This window comes from Lissotriton vulgaris, chromosome 5, assembly GCF_964263255.1.
Source record: "Lissotriton vulgaris chromosome 5, aLisVul1.2, whole genome shotgun sequence".
Taxonomy (NCBI): Eukaryota; Metazoa; Chordata; class Amphibia; order Caudata; family Salamandridae; genus Lissotriton; species Lissotriton vulgaris.
Window position 1 is genome coordinate 1,216,905,012 of NC_141693.1, and position 18,734 is coordinate 1,216,923,745.

Here is an 18,734-nt window from a genome sequence, read left to right on the forward strand (position 1 = left end):
TTCTAAAAAGTTTATGAGTGTTAAATATATATATGTACACCAAGGTGTTTTGATGAATAAGTGGGGGTAGGAGTGCATGTATGGATGAATTAGAAGATGCGTGACTGGGTGTATAAGTGAGTGATTATATGTGTCTCAATGAATGTATGGGTGAATGACTAATTTGTGTGACTGTCCAGCCTCCACTGAGACAAACCTGGTCCCTGTATTCGACCAGCATTCCTTCGCAGTCAGCCTGTGCTTGTGGCTTTGGCTTGGTTTCCCACAAACAGATACCCCTAGTGGTGCTTTATGCTTTTTGGTGATATTTTTACCATCAGTGTAAGTGTAGTTAGGATTGGAGACTGTGACTAGTTGCACGGTGCAAATACCATATTTATTTTCCTGTACTATCATGTACAAGTGGGTCCCTGATGGGAAATATTACCTAAAAGATATTCCAAGGCCCTTTGGAAGAGATAGTCCTTGCACTAGTGAAAAATGAAATTTGAAGTTTTTCATTATTAGGATATTAAAAACACACCAGTGCATGTCCTACCTTTTAAATACACCGTATCCTGCCCCGGGGCTGCCTTGGACCTACCTTAAGGGTGCCTTACATCTAATAAAAGATAATAAAAGGGAAGGTTTGGGCCTGGCAAGAGGGTTGCACTTGCCAGGTCGACATGCCAGTTTAAACATGCACACACAAACACTGCAGTGGCCTGTCCGAGACATGTTTGCAAGGCTACTCATGTGGGTGCTTCAGGCCAACTAGTACCATTTCGTTTGCAGGCCCTGAACACACCAGGTGCACTTTAGTATGGACTTCCTAGTAAATCAAATATGAAAATCATGGCTAAACCAATCACCAGTACAGTTCACACTGGGAGCACTTACACTTTAGCACTAGTCAGCAGTGGTAAAATACCCAGAGACCTAATTTCATAAACAACGAAACGCAGCACAGTCAAAAAACAGGAAATTAGATGCAAAAAAGACAGGGGAAATCACGTCAAAGAAGCCAGGTCTAAACCCATGCAATTTACGCATACATGGGGTAGTGTAAAAATCTACACTGTTACCCCCAAGTAACATTCAAATTCAACACCACTTTTGCATTTTCTGTTCCAACTTACCATTGTAATAATGGAAAGATAATTGTACCAAAACAGTATAATGAAATGATTTTGGAATGGTAATGATTTAGGTTTCCTCACTCACACACTCCAGTCCTGTAACAGCCCATTGGTTCACATCCCAAAGAAAGTTATCCCAATACCCCTTTACGACCAAATCACTCAAAGGGTAGGTGATATATTAAACGTTTCATTGAACCCTAAAAGCATCTTCTGATTAGTGTTTCAACTCCTCTTGTACACTCGTTGATAGCAGTTTTCATGCTTGACTATTCTCAAATGTGTAAAATCTAAATGCATAAACTAAAGTGAATATAGTATTAAGATAGTTATAGCTTCAAATGACACACTCTCTTGTTATTGTGTCATTTTCACCAAACCACAATTATTTGAGGTAAGAAAAACAAATGAACAGTGATATTTAGATGCCTCTGTGGACAATTTGCTATATTATGTGCTAATTTTAAGTCACCTTCACAGGAGATGGGAAGAAAGAATCAAAGCAGAGTGACCGAAGTTATCCTCCTTGGCTTCCCCATATTACAGGAATTTCAAACCATGCTTTTTGTTTTATTCTCTATCATCTACACACTGATTATCACCGGGAATGCGACTATCATCTATGTTGTAAAGAGGGAGCGACACCTTCACAGGCCAATGTATTATCTCCTCATTAATTTCTCCTTCATGGAGATCTGCTATGCATCTTCCACTGTTCCAAAGATGCTGGCTAATTTTCTTCTAGGACATGACACTATCTCTCTGGGCGGCTGCATCACTCAGTGTTATTTCTTTTTCACGATGGGTGCTCTGGAGAATTACCTGCTATCTCTCATGGCTTTTGACAGGTACTTAGCCATCTGCCATCCTTTACGGTACCCTGCCATCATGACTACTCGCTTGTGCTGCATGCTTGCCGGAGGTTGTTGGCTAGCCGTTTTCCTGTATTCCATTGTGCTAGTCACCTATATCGCACGTCTCTCCTATTGTGGACCTAATGAGATCAACCATTTCTTTTGTGACATATCACCTCTGTTGGCACTTTCTTGCACAGATGCAACATTCATCAAGCTATTATTTTTTATCCTTACTTGGAGTATTGTCTTCAGTAGTATTCTTTTGATATTGATATCATATGTAAGCATCATATGGACTATAACCAGGATCTCTTCTACCAGTGGGCGCCAGAAAGCCTTCTCCACATGTACCTCCCACATCACTGTGGTGGCCATCTACTATGGGACAGTAATATTTGTGTATGTACGACCCACAAACAGAGTCTCCAATGAAATGGACAAAGTGATGGCTGTGTTCTATGTGGTGTTCACACCACTTTTTAATCCTTTCATCTACAGCCTGCGCAACAAGGAGGTTAAAGATGCATTGATAAAAATGTGTGTGATGTACTTTAATTTCAGTAGCAAATTATATTGTCCCCAGTAATATCGGACCAGATTCTCAAAGGTAAACTTACACTTTTGCATAAGTTTACTATTTTTTGGTATTACCATGCTACAAGTTTAATGTTACTAATAGTAATTTTACAACTGCAGAGACTCCACAGTCGAGGCACACAAAACAGTAGTACACACCTATCTTTTTACATGCAGGTTCTCCGCCACAAGTGCGGAGTCTCCGCAGTTGTAAAATTAGTAAAATTAAACTTATAGTTTATGAATACCATTCCAACATTTAATAAATTTACCTTTGTGAATCAGGCCAGTAGAATTAGATCAATGATTTATCATATCTGTGTTCTCATGCCTGACAATATCTCCTCCACTTCTCTAGAAACAGCAAAATTGCTTTGTTACCTCAAAAAGAGATGACATTTTAGTTTTCCAAATTCTAGTTCATAAACAAATCATTACAAAGTATAATTTATAATGAAAAAAGTTTTCACTGCTTGAAAAATAAATCTGTGACAAAAATGTATCAATCCTAAACACAGTGCAAAACTTCCTGTAACTCAAAGTGTGCTGAATAGTTTGGAATTTTTGTGACACAAAACACTCCATAGAAAATTACTAATAAATTAATACAATACTGTGTGGAGTTTTTTTTTCAAATGTACAGTGTTGAAATATTTTGCCATTTATGATATTATACTCTTGGTTTATTTATTTGGTTATATGTACCAACATTTTACCCTTATTATTTGAGTAATTGATTATTTCTGGGGGATGAAAAGAACCCTGTTGTGATGTTACCTTAAGCTTATTTTTCTTTATTACAGTTTCTACTGGGTTGGAGCTCCACCGGAGCTCCTACCCAGGTAAGAATTGTATTAAAGTAAACAAATCTTAAGGTAACATCACAGCATACCACAAAGAGACTGATAACAAATTGCAGTTGCTGCTCGGAAACAAAGTAGGCTGAATGTGTATTTTTTGGAAAGGGACAGTATTGGAGGAGATTTCCTTTGCCATGGAATCATAAAGTAGGGCAGTTATGTCAAAGTGGTGGGTGTGGTGGGTTTTATGGTTAGGTAAAAGAGTTTAATTTGGGGTATCAACAACAATGGCCCAGGGCAGGATTACAAAACTCTATTAAACTATAGGGCTCTCGGTTGGGCTTTTTAGGCGGTACATTGTTGGAGTGGGTGTGGTGACGGTGACCGCTGCATCATTCGTTCCACCCAGCAACTGCTGCTGTTGATTCCTTCTTATCATTGATAGGAGGACTTGGTGTCACATTTCACCATGGGCGCAGTAGGCACATGAAGGCGTGAATGGGGAGTGAATGTACTGAATTACATCTCCCAGAATGCTGAGGAAGGCAGTAGTCCTTTCTCTCTCTCTCTCTCTTTCTTGCTCTGCATAAGCTCCTCCTGAACTGCTCTCAGGTGCTTGTCATCTGAAGTCGGAGTTTCCTGTACCCGGATCGCTGAACTGCTTGTTAGCACTCTCCTGTTGCTCTATGACACGCTGAGACGACTGTCTCCCGGCCCTTGAGGGAGGATCTTCATCTGCAGTGTCCTAGTGAAGAATAGAGACGCCATTCTTGAAGGTGCACTGCCGCGCTGGAACCGTCATTACCTTTGCGCTCAGACACGACTTTCTATTCTAGAAAGCGTGAGGAAGTGTTTTAACCTTCAAAATATACCTTTGTACTTGGAGTGCGGCAGCAGCACAGTACGCTCACTGAGGCGCTTCTTATAGGCTTTGAAGAAAGAGCCTCATATTTTCTGAAAGCGCTTTTTGAACTCCGTAAACTTCGCGTTTGGAGCGCGACCTTTTCTACAGTAAGTGCGTATATGCGCTTTGTGGAGAACTGAAACCGAGGGGTTTCTTTGGTGGAATCCGAGCTGTTGAGAGGCTCGGAGTTCTGTTTTGTTGCTATATTATTTTTGGTTTGATTTTGCAAGCTGTCTCCTGAACCCGAAGAATGTTACTTGGATATTTAAAGACACAGTCACCATTTACCAGTGGACTACCTGGTTGCAAATAAGTACTTGGTATTATCTGATTGCTGTGAATCTAACATTCTCTGTGGTACAGAGGGTACTGTATCACTGAGGATACAAACACTGCTTGTTTTCTTTTATTTATTTTTACCTTTTGTGCCTTTTTAAGTGGAATGTGTGCTGCAGCTTAAAATGTAAGTGTAATGCTGTAAATATTTTACATTGAAAGAGACTAAGGATCAGTGTGGGAACTTATGTGTGATATGTTGTGTCTCTTATAGAGGAAACACAGTATAAGTTACACTTTATGTGCAAATCTGCTGTGTTTCCAGTAGGCCTGGGCGGTAGATTCCGTTCCGCTTGTGGAATTTGGGTAATTTTGCGTTCTGCGGAGAACGCAAAATTGCCATAATTCTGCGTTCCGCAACTTCACAAAATAGCTTGTTCGCGTTCTCAAAATGCTTGTTCGCAAGATATTTACCCCCGAGCGCACAAACAGATATTGCAAACCATAATAAAGCATTGAGAACAAGCAATTCTGTGTGTCCGTGGAATGTGTCCATCTTCCCGGAGATTTTTTACCGTTTCGTAGAGTATTGCATAACGTGATTACACAAATTCCGTCCCCCCCTAGATTCCGGACGATCAGACAAAAACAGCTTTGGTCATGTCTTACCTCGGAGGGAACGCAGCAAGTTGGTCCTTCCCCTTAATAGAGAGGAAAGATCCTTTGTTACTTGACTTCCCTACTTTCTGTGACAAAATGCGCAAACTCTTTGATAGAAAGGCACACCAGCTTTCTTTAGACAGGGAACTCATTACTCTTAAGCAGGGCTCGCAAGACCTCTTAACATACATAACCACGTTCAACAGACTCGTCATAGAAACAGAGTGGCCTATAGAAAAAAGAACTTCCCTATATTAACAAGGACTGCGAGGTGAACTTAAGGATGTTGCAGCCCAAGTAGTCCATATGCCAGCTACCTGTGACAAATTGATTGACCTGACAGTACAGCTAGATCATCGACTTCAGGAAAGAAAGGGTGATACAGAGCCTCTTGACACCAGGTTCCTGCTTTCCCGACCAAAGGCTCCAACAGAAGAGCATACTCAGTCCTCTGATGGGATGGATCCTATGCAAATAAGTGGCATATGTGGTCCACTGAGTCCAGAAGAGCGGAACAGAAGATGTAGCAAGAGGTTGTGTATGTACTGCAGGAAGCCTGGACATTATTCAAGGACTGCAAATTCAAGACTAAGGTAATGTATAAATACAACAAAGGATCCAGGAACGTGCCTGTGGTAGAATACTTGTCAGAGAATCCAGAAAACTAATATGCTCAATCAAGATAGAGACCCCTTGTTTGAGGCAAGAAGTTGTAGAGGTCTTCCCTGCCATGGCCAACACGCTACAAACTTCTGTGGCCCATATGAATTTGTGTGTGACGTTGGTGCTTCAGGGAGAAGAGCCTATACTTGCACATGCTCTATTGGATTCTGGGGCTACAGGCAATTTCATTGTTCAGAGATATGCGCAAGAACTAGGCATACCCTGTATAAGAAAAAAAGACGCCAGAACCAGTGAAGTCAGTGGATGGAACGGCCCTGACGTCAGGACTGGTGCGTTTCCACACTCACCGGATACCGATGCAAGTTGGCTTGACCCATTCCGAGAACATACAGTTTGATCTCATTGATGCGCCAAACTTTAAACCTATTCTAGGAATGCCATGGTTACACTACATGACCCTCTAGTTCAATGGGCAGCCCACAAAGTTACCTTGAATTCCGTGTTTTGTGCGGAACATTGTACACAAGAAATAAACCCAATGCCTTCCCAAACAGAAAACCTAGCTGCTCTACTTGCTAGTGGTTGCAGTACTCCGAGTGTGTGCCTTATCTCCACGTTACCAGAGGAATAAACGGAGTATAAGCATGTGTTCAATGAACAAGAAGCAAGCAAACTGCCTCCCCATAAGGAATATGATTGCATGATAGACCTGGAGCCTTGTGCCTGCATACCATGCAGCCGTATATACGCCCTTACAAAGGCGGAAACCACCTTTCTACAACTATACCTGAAGAAGTTGTTGTCCTCTGGTTTCATCCGTCCTTCCTCATCCCCTGCTTCCTCGCCACTGTTCTTTATACCAAGATGAGTTGGTGGTTTAAGGGCGTGCATCAATTATGGGGCAATCAGCAGCGTGCCCAAGAAAAATAGATATCCTCTGCCCTTGATCCCTTGTGTTACTGGATCAGCTGAAAGGATCCAAAATATTCGCTAAGCTGGACCTGAGGGGAGCATACCATTTGGTGCAAGTGTGGCGAGGGGATGAATGGAAAACGGCATTTTGCACCAAAATTTGGGCTGTATGAATACCAGGTAATGCCTTTTGGCCTTTGTAATGCCCCCAACGCATTCCAATTTTGTATGGATGAAGTATTGCGGAGATTGCTGGATGTCTCCTGAATCATGTATATCGATGACATTTTAATTTACTCAACGTCCCTAGAGGATCCTGTGCATCATGTGGCAGCAGTACTGGAACGCCTTCAGCAGTACGCTCTTTACGCCAGCTAGAAAAATTTATTTTCCACACTGCAGAAGTAGAATTCCTGGGGTACGTTATCGGACATGGTGGTCTCTGTATGGACAAAGAGAAGACTGATGCCATCATCCGCTGGGAATCACCCTCTAGCGTAACGGCCCTTTAAAGCTTCCTTGGCTTTGCAAATTTTTATCAGAGGTTCATTAAAGAGTTCTCCAAAATCATACAACCCATGACACACCTTCTACTAAAGGGAGCCTCTTTTTGGTGGACTGATGCGGCAGAACAGGCCTTCAAAATGCTAAAAACATGCTTTACTAGTGCCCCGGTCTTACGGCATCCTGATCCCAGTCAACCATTTGTGGTGGAAACGGATGCTTCCTACTACGCCATTGGAGGAATTCTTTCTCAAAGTCATCCAGAGACTGGACAGCTTCATCCTGTTGCCATCTTCTCCAAGAAATTGTCTACCGTCTAGATAAATTACAGCATCACCGACAAAGAGCTGTTGGCTACAAAGAGAGCATCTGAAGAATGGAGATACCATTTGATGGGGCTAGACATACAGTAGAAATGGACACGACCATCGGAATTTACTCTTTATAAAGAGTGCCAGAGCCCTGACTCCTCTGCAACTCTGCTGGTCATTGTTCTTTGCAGACTTTGACTTCATCATCAAATACCGACCAGCACCACAAAATGGTAAGAATGATGCACTATCATGACCTATGCCAGTTCCAGAAACCAGCCTAGCCTCAGCAGATGAACCTCCCATCAATATTCAGACAGTGTCTTTTCCAACAGAAATCATGGCTGCAATAAAAATCTGCAAGAAAAGTAGGTGCACAGCGCACTCCAAATTAAACTAGTTTAACCTATATACAGGTATGTGTGCTATGTTGGAATTATGCCTACTGAGCATATGTGAATTGAAGAACAAAAGTGGCCGAGCTCCTATGAAGGCAGCTGGGACTCCAACATGCATCAACGTTCATACAAATTGTTAGCGATATTCCCAATAATTAAACATCCAACTGAATCATTAACTTTTCACAATGTTTGTGTATATTTTACTTCAAAATACACATCATTATACAATACTATGTACAAATCATAGTCATTTCTATTGAATTTTGACATTACAATAATAAACATTTAGATTCCAACCCAATGCATTTCAAGACTATTGTCTCTTCTTCAGCGGTACATCTGTGGAAAAAAATTTACAATGAGACCAATTTTCTTGATGAAATATTCACTGTCAAGATTAGTAACTCCAACCTACAATTCTGTGACCCAATGTGTACAACACACTCAAAAACAATAACTTACATGGAATCCTGGATAATTCCTAAATAAAACAACTGAATGAAAGAATGATAATTAGAATATTTCGTTAGTGACCAAGACCTCTAAAAATTAATCCGTTTTTTAATAGTAATACCTTAATGTAAACAAAGTTGCTTGAATATCACAAGAGTAGCTGCTCGACAGTTAGAAAGAACTCCACGGACAATAGTCTATCTGCAATAATCCAGAAAATCATTTTAAAAGGACGCTTCCAGACAATAGGTACTAAAAACAAGTACCAAATGAGATTCTCACCTCGAAAAACCTCTTTATTCACTCTAGTGATGATGACGACTATCCGTAGCAATGTGTGCTCAAATTATTCATGAACGGTGTGTTCTCTATTACAATAAAATACAGAATGTCAATAACCTCCCTCTAAGAAGAAGTTTAAGATAAACAAGCTCTCATCACAATTTCAAATGCTTTATACAAATGAAGGCAGAATCTGCCTTTAAAGTTAGACAACATATAATTTAAAAAATGTTAACATATATATTCAATCATATCTCATATTCATAATGCACTTTAAAATAATTAACTGTGTACAATCAAAATGTATTAAATAACAATCACATATCTAGATTGTGGCATTATAACCAAATAAATGAAGTGTATATTAAAATCCAACAGACAAGAATAATGCTTTATTATACAGCAGTTTCCATCCTCCTTCACTAGGGAATAATTTACCATTTTCACAATTTTTGCGCATCTGTCGAATTTCATCTGAAGATGAATCACGTAAGGAATCCTGTCTACAACAAAACCAAAACTATTTGGACAGAGGATATCCACAGAAACTAATACACAATCAAATGCAGAAAGCTTGTGTAATCCCAAGGCAAAATCTACTAGAGAAAACTGAAAGACACACTACTGACAGACCAGTGTTTGTTTCTAAATATTCAACCTCTTCGAGGGACAAAGAGAATTATAATGAATAGATGGGAATTACTTGAAATGGAAGAAAATTTTCATCAACTATTCAAAAACAAACCATTGTTTGCCTACACAAGAGCTAAAAATCTTAGAGAAATGTTGACAAACAAAAAGGTTTTTAAAAAACCACATGATGCAGGAACATTTAAATGTTGGAATTGTGTACATAGCAACAATGCAATATTGGGAGGAACTATTTCACACCCACAATCAGGTGAAAGCATTACATTGCATAATCACACTACTTGTGATTCATAAAATGTGATACATGTTATAAAATGTCCATGCGGGTTAGCATATGTAGGAAAAACTGAAAGAAAAATGAAAACCCGCCTTTCTGAACTCAAAAGTTGAATAGGAACAGGAAATCTAACATCACCATTGGCCACACACTGGAAGGAACACAGACATACTATAGCTTAATTAAAATGTCAAATAATTGAACAGGAGCCTAAACAACCAGGGTGTACCAACTCAAAGAAACTGCTTCAACATGAAGTATTTTGGATCAAAAAATGTAAAACATTATATCAGGCTGGATTAAATGACAAATTAGAGATGTCGTGTTTCCTCTAGGCAAATTTCTTTTCGGTAAACAAAGATTAACTCTGATCCTAATAGATGTAGTTTATAATAGTTATTAACACATATATAGTACACACACCTATATTCCCTTGATCTTATTTCCTTGATCATATTTTATTATGAATAATCTGTGAAATATGTTCATTTATTTGGTTAAAATGTCACAATTTAGATATATGATTGTTATTTAATACATTTTGATTGTACACAGTTAATTAATTTCAAAGTGCATTATGAATATGAGAAATGATTGAATATAAATGTAACATTTTTTAAATTATGTGTTGTCTAACTTTAAAGGCAGATTCTGCCTTCATTTGTATAAAGCAGTCCTGTTTATCAAATTATTATCATTCATTTCCAATAATGTTTGATTAGTCTTATTTTAATTTCCATTGTTTATTGAAGGATATTGGATAAAACATCTTTTTGACAATCACGTTTAGCTTGTTTGTTTACATAAACAAACTCTCCTAAGAGCTTTATAAAATAGAGAATATGTCGTTTAGAGAACATTTTTTGTAAAGATCCTAATATTCCGTGTATCTTCCAGTTATTAATTCATGTTGACGGTATGACCTTAAATCACATTTAATTTCTTATACGTACTGCACTTATGTGCGCTATTATGTGAAGCTTATTAAATCCACAGCTTGATTTATTCAAACTTCCACTAATATTCTCCTTGTCCATTTATCTTTGGTCACATGGGAAATATGACCTTGCGTTGTTTAGAGAATATGATTATAAAGAACTAAACATTTTGTGTATCCTACAGTAATTAATTTGAGTTCTTATCATTTCCTTGATTAATTTCTTATACGTCTTACACCTATTTGTGTTATTACGTGAGGCTATCCAATTAAAGCTTGATTCATTCAAAATACCTAACATGTCTTCTATGTCTATGAATTCGCGGTCACGTGATAAATAAACACGAAAGCTGACCGTAAGCTTCAAACATTTGGTGTTGCGCAATTGGACTATTTGAGAAAGCAGGTCGATTGAGTTTAAGAAACACACTATTTTTTCGGAAGGTGAGCATATTTGAGGGAGCACAACCCCTTCTTAATTTTTAATGTGCCGCTTAACAGCATGTTAAACTTCGTAGTTTATAGAAAGTTACATCTTGCATCACGTTCTTTCAGAACTTGAAGGCTCAACGCGGACGTTTATGATCCGGACAGAATAGCATATATTGTGGTAGCAGACTACTTTGGTTCTTTGTGAACCACTTCATTTGTAAAAGGTGAGCGCCTTTTGGGAAATTCGCATGCTGAAATTGTGATGAGAGCTTGTTTATCTTACACTTCTTCGTCGAGGGAGGTTATTGACATTCCGTATTTTATTGTAATAGAGAACACACCGTTCATGAATAATTTGAGCATACTACGCTTCGGATAGTGGTCATCATCACTAGAGTGAAAAAAGAGGTTTTTTGAGGTGAGAATCTCATTTGGTACTTGTTTTTAGTACCCATTGTCTGTAAGCGTCCTTTTAAAACGATTTTCTTGATTTGCAGATAGACTATTGTCCATGGAGTTCTTTCTAACTGTCGAGCAGCTACACTTGTGATATTCAAGCAACTTTGTTTACATTAAGGTATTACTATTCAAAAACTGATTAATTTTTAGGGGTCTTGGGTACTAACGAAATATTCTAATTATCATTCTTTCATTCAGTTGTTTCATTTTGGAATTATCAAGGATTCCATGTAAGTTATTATTTTTGAGTGTGTTGTACACATAGGTGTTGGTGATTGGGTCACAGAATTGTAGGTTGAAGTTACTAATCTTGACAGTGAATATTTCATCAAGAAAATTGGTCTCATTTTAACTTTTTTTTCCACAGATGTACCCCTGAAGAAGAGACAATAGTCTCAAAATGCATTGGGTTGGAATCTAAATGTTTATTATTGTAATGTCAAAATTCAATAGAAAGGACTATGATTTGTACATAATATTGTATAATGATGTGTATTTTGAAGTAAAATATACACAAATATTGTGAAAAGTTGGATGATTCAGTTGGATGTTCAATTATTGGGAATATCGTTACCAATTTGTATGAACGTTGATGCATGTTGGAGTCCCAGCTGCCTCTCAGGAGCTGGACCACTTTTGTTTTGTAATAAAATCTGCGGCATTCCTGGAAGATGTAAAGAAACAAATTGAAGACCTAGATGAACGTGAGTGGGTGACCAATGAACCACGACATCGATCTGTCGTAAACAACTTACTGTTTTACAACAAAAGGTTATATGTTCCGGAAGGACCACTACAATGGCAAGTTCTGCAATGGACTCATAATTCCCCCCTGGGTGGTCACCTGCGAGAAAAAAAACCATGCAGAATATGACTAGGTATTTATGGTGGGAAACCTTGAGGAAAGACACTGAAAAATATGTAATGGATTGTTCCATTTGTGCGCAAGCCAAGGCTCAGCACCTTCAAACCAGTGGATTTCTCAGACGTATACCCTACCTCCGGCATCCTGGTACACTGTCTCTATGGACTTCATTGTGGAGATGCCCCCTAGCTTGGGTTATAACACCATCCTTGTAGTCATAGATCATTTGACTAAGATGGGGCATTTTATAGCTTTAACTAAATTGCCCACATCCAGAGAATTGGCAACTACATTCCTACAACATGTATTACGGTTACATGGACTTCCCTCAGTCCTCATTATCGATAGAGGCACCCAATCCACTTCAAGGTTTTGGAAGTATCTATGTGATGTCATGAAAATTGATGCCATACTATCTACGAGTTATCATCCGAAGGCAAAACTGAAAGACTGAACCAGACCCTAGAGCAATACCTCAGATGCTTCACATTGCAAGAAGGAAAAGAGTGGATAACACTCTTATGGACTGCAGAGTTTGCATATAATAACGCAGACCATTCCTCATTAGAATGTTCTCCCTTTTTCTGTCTCAATGGATATCACCCTAACATGATGCCATTTGAACAGCCAGTTGCTTCCACACATCCCACCACACAAAGTACATCATGCACATCTCAAAGCAGTGTTACAAAATGCTAAAAGACATCTAGAATCATCCAGAGCCTGTGAAAAGCAAAACGCAGATAAGAAAAGAACACTAGAACCGAACCGTCCTATAAGGTGGAGGATAAGGTATGGCTTAACACAAAACATCTGAAGTTTAAGGGAAACACCCGACTGCAACCCAAGTTAGTAGGGCCTTATTGAATCCACAGTATAATCAATCACGTACCCATGAAGCTTACTCTACCTTCCACTTGGCACATCTAACCTGTGTTTCATGTTTCTTTTCTGAAACCTTGTCTTCTTGGTGCCAGGTTGTCTAAGAAACTTTTTCCTGTGGAGATAGAAGGGGAGGAGGAGTACGAGGTCCAAAACATACTGGATTCCAAATGTATCAGGGGCGGGTGTACTATCTCATTGAATGGAAAGGGTATGGTCCTGAGGATCGCTCTTAGGAGCCAAGTAACAATCTACATTGCCCTGACCTTCTGCAGCGTTTCCACACACGGTTTCCTAGTAAACCTGGTGGACCACTGTTAGACCTGGCATCTTTGGCGTGGTTTTCCCCTATGTTTTTGCCTCTACCTCCTGTATTTTTGATGCTGTGCTGGATTTCGTTCTTGCTGGTTTAGATGCTTTGGACACTCTGCCACTGCTGATCAGTGCCAGAGTGTAAGTGCTCCCTGTGTAAATTGTTATGATGATTGGATATACATGATTGGCATATTTGTATCACAAAGAAGTCTCTAGTAAAGTGCACTGGATGTGCCAAGGCTGGTGATGACAAATGCTACTAGTGGGCTGCAGCACTGATTGTGCCACCCACTTGAGTAGCCCTAAAATGGTGTCTCAGGCCGGCCACTGCAGTGCCTGTATACAGTTTAGAAACTGCCATGTCCTCCTGGTAAGTGTCCCCACTGACCAGGCCTAACCTTTCCCTTTTTGTGCACATTAGTCACCCCTATGGAAGGCCCGAGGTAACCCCCTGGGCAGGGTGCAGTGTATGTGAAAGGTAGAGCATGTACTGGTGCAGGCGACATGCTCTGGTAGTGAATTACAGCCATTTTCGTTTTTCTCTATTGTAAGGCTATCTTGCTCCATAGATTAACATGGGGGATGCTGGCTACAGTGGCTACCATCATTTCTTCCCATAAGAACAAGATAGGACATAAGAGTCTAGTATCCCTGTGATCAGAATTTAATAACACATCTTTTAGGAAAGGTTGTTTTTAAATCCTATGTTTGAGAACAACACTTTTAGAAAGTTGCTGGTCTCTTGTCTCACCCTTCTGTGTGCCTTGGCCTGTTTGTGTATTGACTGTCTGGTTTGAGAGTGACAGGGGCTGGGGATTCCCCAGGAGGCTGGCTGAATCAGCCCTAGGCTGAATTACTGCATTTACAACCTGAGTGGTGGGAGTAGTTCGCACCTGGGCCTGAATAGGGCTGTGCCTGCCTGCCACAATGCTGGCTCCACCTCCTGCTGGATGGCTGACGACCCTGCCCCTCACTCTGAAAGGAAAGAAGAAGCCAGGAAAACAAAGTACTCAAGAAACACCCAGAACTGGTTCAGACCGGGCTCGGGCCCACATGCACAAAGAGAACAAAGACTTTTAGGGGTATAAGTACAGGACCCCTGAAAACAGAAAATTAGATCATCCTGGAATCAAGAAGGAACCTCTGCCAAGGAGAAAGCTGAATATGAAGAAGTCAGACTGTCCTGCTGTTGCTCTGCTGGACTGACCTGTTGCTTTGCTGCCAAGGAGAGGGGAAGGACTTTGCTGTTGTGCTGTGTCCCCTGTCTTGAAGGAATCTCCAAAGGCCTGAGTAGAGCTGGCTCCCTGTTCTGAAGTCCCAGAACAAATGGACTTCACCCCAACAGCTTCCCTGAACTCTTCTGAGAGAGTTCTGTCCTTCCTAGAGTGCTTGATAAAGTTGTGGGGCCTCTGGAAGTTGTACCTGTGCTGGTAAGCTTGAAATTAAGCTTGAGAGACTTTTGCAATTGAAAAGTGTCGCATCGCTCACTTGCGGAGCGCATCCCCGACAGTGCGCGAAGATTCCCGCCGCTCTTAAGGCCGAGATCGTCGCAGCGCCTGACGCCACTGCCCGAGCCGTCGCATCCTTTGTTTGTGGGACGCACCCGATCGGTGCGGGAAGCCTAACATCGCTGCGAGTATCGTCGCAGAGCCTGTCGTCGATGGGTGAGATCGCTGCACCACTTACTTGCGGACCGCATCACGTTGCTGCGAGTGTCGTCGCAGAAACCATCGCGTCGAGGAGCTGCGAGAGAGAAGATCACCACTGGCCCGTGCATCGTCGCCCCGGAGATCGTCGCAACAAGTGGCCTTCCTCCCCATACAGACCGGATTCGTCGCAACACGCCCGCTGTGAACTTTTCACGCAACTGGATTATTTTATCGCAACTTAAGGAACTTTTATTGCAACCTTAAGAACTCTTTTGAAACCATATTCTTGAACTGTGTATGTTGGATTTTTGTAGTTTTGGGCTTGTGTAGTTTAGATTAAATACCTTTATTTTTCTAAACTGTTGTGGAGTCAGTTTGTGGTGTTTTCACTGTGTTACTGTGAGTGTTGGTACAAATACTTTACGCATTGCCTTCTGATTAGCCTTGACTGCTCGTGCCAAGCTACCTAGAGGGTGAGCAGGGGTTATCTCAGAGGGTTATCTTCTTGCCCTGACTAGAAGCAAGGGTCCCTGTTTGGACAGTGGTACCTACCTCTACCAACTAGAGACCCCCAGTTCTAACATTGGTGGTCAGGCGGTGGGATTTGAACTTGTATTTGTACTAGACCCACAGTAATTGGTGTACATCACTAGTGGGTACAGACCACTACGCCACCGCATACTACTGGTTTTTGATTTTTGATTCTATTTTTGAGTAACTCTTCAAAGCATCATGTCTGCGAAAGGAAAGGCACTCAGTGAGGGGGTAGAAGTAGAATTGGAGTTTGCCATTGGAGATTTGTATTCATACAAAGTTGAGCACCTTAGGAAATTCTGCCTTGAGTTTGAGTGCTCCATAAAGAGCGCCTACAGAAAGGAGGAGCTGCAGAGAATCTTGAAGGCCCATTGGGCGGCACAAGAGGAAAATGAAGATGTGAATGGAGAGAATGGTTTTCAAGTCGCAGATCTGCCAGTGGGCAGAGTAGGTGCAGGAGCTGCCAGCAACCATTCCAGCAGGGGCCCCACCCCAGAAGAGTTACAAGAAAATCAGAGAGTAAGAGAATATGACTTGGAAGTCATGAAAATGAAAATGAAGCAATTAGAAGTAGAAAAGGACCGTGCCTTAGAAGAGAAGAAATTGGTTTTGGCTCATGAGTTGAGCATGAGAGAACTGCATCTTAAAGCCAAGGAGGTGGATGCCAGTTCAAATGGTGGCAGCGCGCAGCCAGTGCATGGGGGTAATGTATATATTCCCAAAGACCTGGGGCAGAATTACCATAGGAGTGAGGATATTTATGCCAGGTAATCTTCGTATGAGATTGCATTGAGAATGAATGGTGTGCCTGAACAGCATTGGGGGGCGGGCCTGTGGAAACATTTTGAGGCTTCTGGGAGGAGTCCTCTAGAGCCCTTAGAGATGGCAGGTGCCATGACCTACCCCAATATGAAGGAGGCCTTATGTCTCAGGTATGGCCTTACACCAGAGCAGTATAGGCTGCAGTTTAGAAACTCCAAGAAGAGAGAGTCTGAGACTTGGATGGAATGTGTGAATCAGTACTCGCGTGCACTGGAAGGTTGGATGAAGGGCAGTAAAGTAACTGATTTTAAGGGGTTGTTGCAGTTAATCAGTTGGGAGCACTTGAGTAGTCTTTGTGTTCCCGAGCTGCGCCAGCATCTTTTAGACAGCAAGCTGACAGACCCCATTGAGCTTGCTAAGGAGGCGGACCGCTGGACCAGTACCAGGGTCCACAGAGGAGTTGTGGGTACCACAGCCAAAGGTGGGCAGGGTCCACAGCAGAAGAGTGGGGAGGGACAAGGGTAACCAAAAGGAGTTCTCACAAGGGCCCCAAAATAGTTCCCAGGGAAAGGAATCCCAATCCCCCAAACCTAGACAGCCAAAGCCCCCTAGGGGCAGGCGGGACAATAGAGACAGGAGAGATAACCAAGGTCCCCCTACCTGCTATCACTGCAATGAGGTGGGCCACATTGCTCCAAACTGTCCCAAGAAGAAGCTAGCACCCACTGGTGCTCCCACCCCAGCGTTAGCTAGTGTAGCTTTGGGTGGGGATTTGGTTTCTAGTGACTGGGGGAGCTAGCAGTTATGACTCTTGTCTCACTAGGAGACCGAGAGATGGTCCAAGACACCTTACTGCCCTCTAACACTAAGAAGTATGGGCAGAAGGTGACCATCAATGGGAGGGAGCTTGCTCCATAGGTTAACATAGGGGATGCTGGCTACAGTGGCTACCAGCATTTCTTCCCATAGGAACAAGATAGGACATAAGAGTCTAGTATCCCTGAACTCAGAATTTATTAACACATCTTTTAGGAAAGGTAGTTTTTAAATCCTGTGTTTGAGAACAGCACTTTTAGAAAGTTGCTGTTCTCTTGTCTGACCCTTCTGTGTGCCTTGACCTGTTTGTGTATTGACTGTCTGGTTTGAGAGCGACGGGGGCTGGGGATTCCCCAGGAGGCTGGCTGAATCAGCCCTAGGCTGAATGACTGCATTTACAACCTGAGTGGTGGGAGGAGTTAGCATCTGGGCCTGAATAGGGCTGTGCCTGCCTGCCACAATGCTGGCTCCACCTCCTGCTGGGTGGCTGACGACCCTGCCCCTCATTTCGAAAGGAAAGAAGAAGCCAGGAAAACAAAGTACTCAAGAATCATCCAGAACTGGTTCAGACCGGGCTCAGGGCCCACATGCACAAACAGAACAAAGACTTTCAGGGGTATAAGTACAGGACCCCTGAAAACAGAAAATTAGATCATCCTAGAATCAAGAAGGAACCTCTGCCAAGGAGAAAGCTGTCCTGCTGTTGCTCTGCTGGACTGACCTGTAGCTTTGCTGCCAAGGAGAGGGTAAGGACTTTGCTGTTGTGCTGTGTCCGCTGTCTTGAAGGAATCTCCAAGGGCCTGAGTAGAGCTGGCTACCTGTTCTAAAGTCCCAGGAACAAAAGGACTTCACCCCCCAGCTTCCCTGAGCTCTGCTGAGAGAGTTCTGTCCTTCCTAGACTGCTTGATCCAGTTGTGGGGCCTCTGGAAGTTGTACCTGTGCTGGGAAGCTTGAAACTAAGCTTGAGAGACTTTTGTAATTGAAAAGTGTTGCATCGTTCGCTTGCGGAGCGCATCCCCGACAGTGCGAGAAGATTCCCGCCGCTACGAAGGCTGAGATCGTCACAGCCCCCGACGGCATTTCCCGAGCCGTCGCATCCTTAGTTTGTGGGACGCACTAGATCGGTGCGGGAAGCCGAACATCGCTGCGAGTGTCGTCACAGAGCCTGTCGTCGCTGGCTGAAATCGCCGCACCGCTTGCTTGCAGACCACATCACGTCGCTGCGAGAGTCGTCGCAGAAACCATCGCGTCGAGGAGCTGCGAGAGAGAAGATCACTGCTGGTCCGCGCATCGTCGACCCGGATATCGTCGCAACTCCAGAGATCATCGTATCGTACCTTTGCGAGAACAAACTTCCTACGGAACCTACGCACCGGAATCCATACAAGTGGCCTTTCTCCCCATACAGACCGGATTCGTTGCAACATGCCCGCTGTTGCAGCGGGGCTGTCGCATCGCCTCCCCAGGGTCTCAGAAG

The 18,734-nt window shown here is 42.1% G+C and overlaps 1 protein-coding gene across 1 annotated transcript; it reads left to right on the forward strand.

The window, feature by feature from the left end:
- The first annotated feature begins 1,601 nt into the window (after positions 1-1,601).
- On the forward strand, positions 1,602-2,561 carry LOC147712324 (olfactory receptor 6N1-like). Its single transcript, XM_086919634.1, has one exon. It carries the CDS (start codon positions 1,602-1,604, stop codon positions 2,559-2,561), a length of 960 nt encoding a protein of 319 aa, XP_086775760.1.
- Positions 2,562-18,734: the final 16,173 nt, after the last annotated feature.

Excerpts from the sequence above, each read along its gene's own strand:
- LOC147712324 (XM_086919634.1), top strand. The coding sequence starts at position 1,602 with ATGGGAAGAAAGAATCAAAGCAGAGTGACCGAAGTTATCCTCCTTGGC.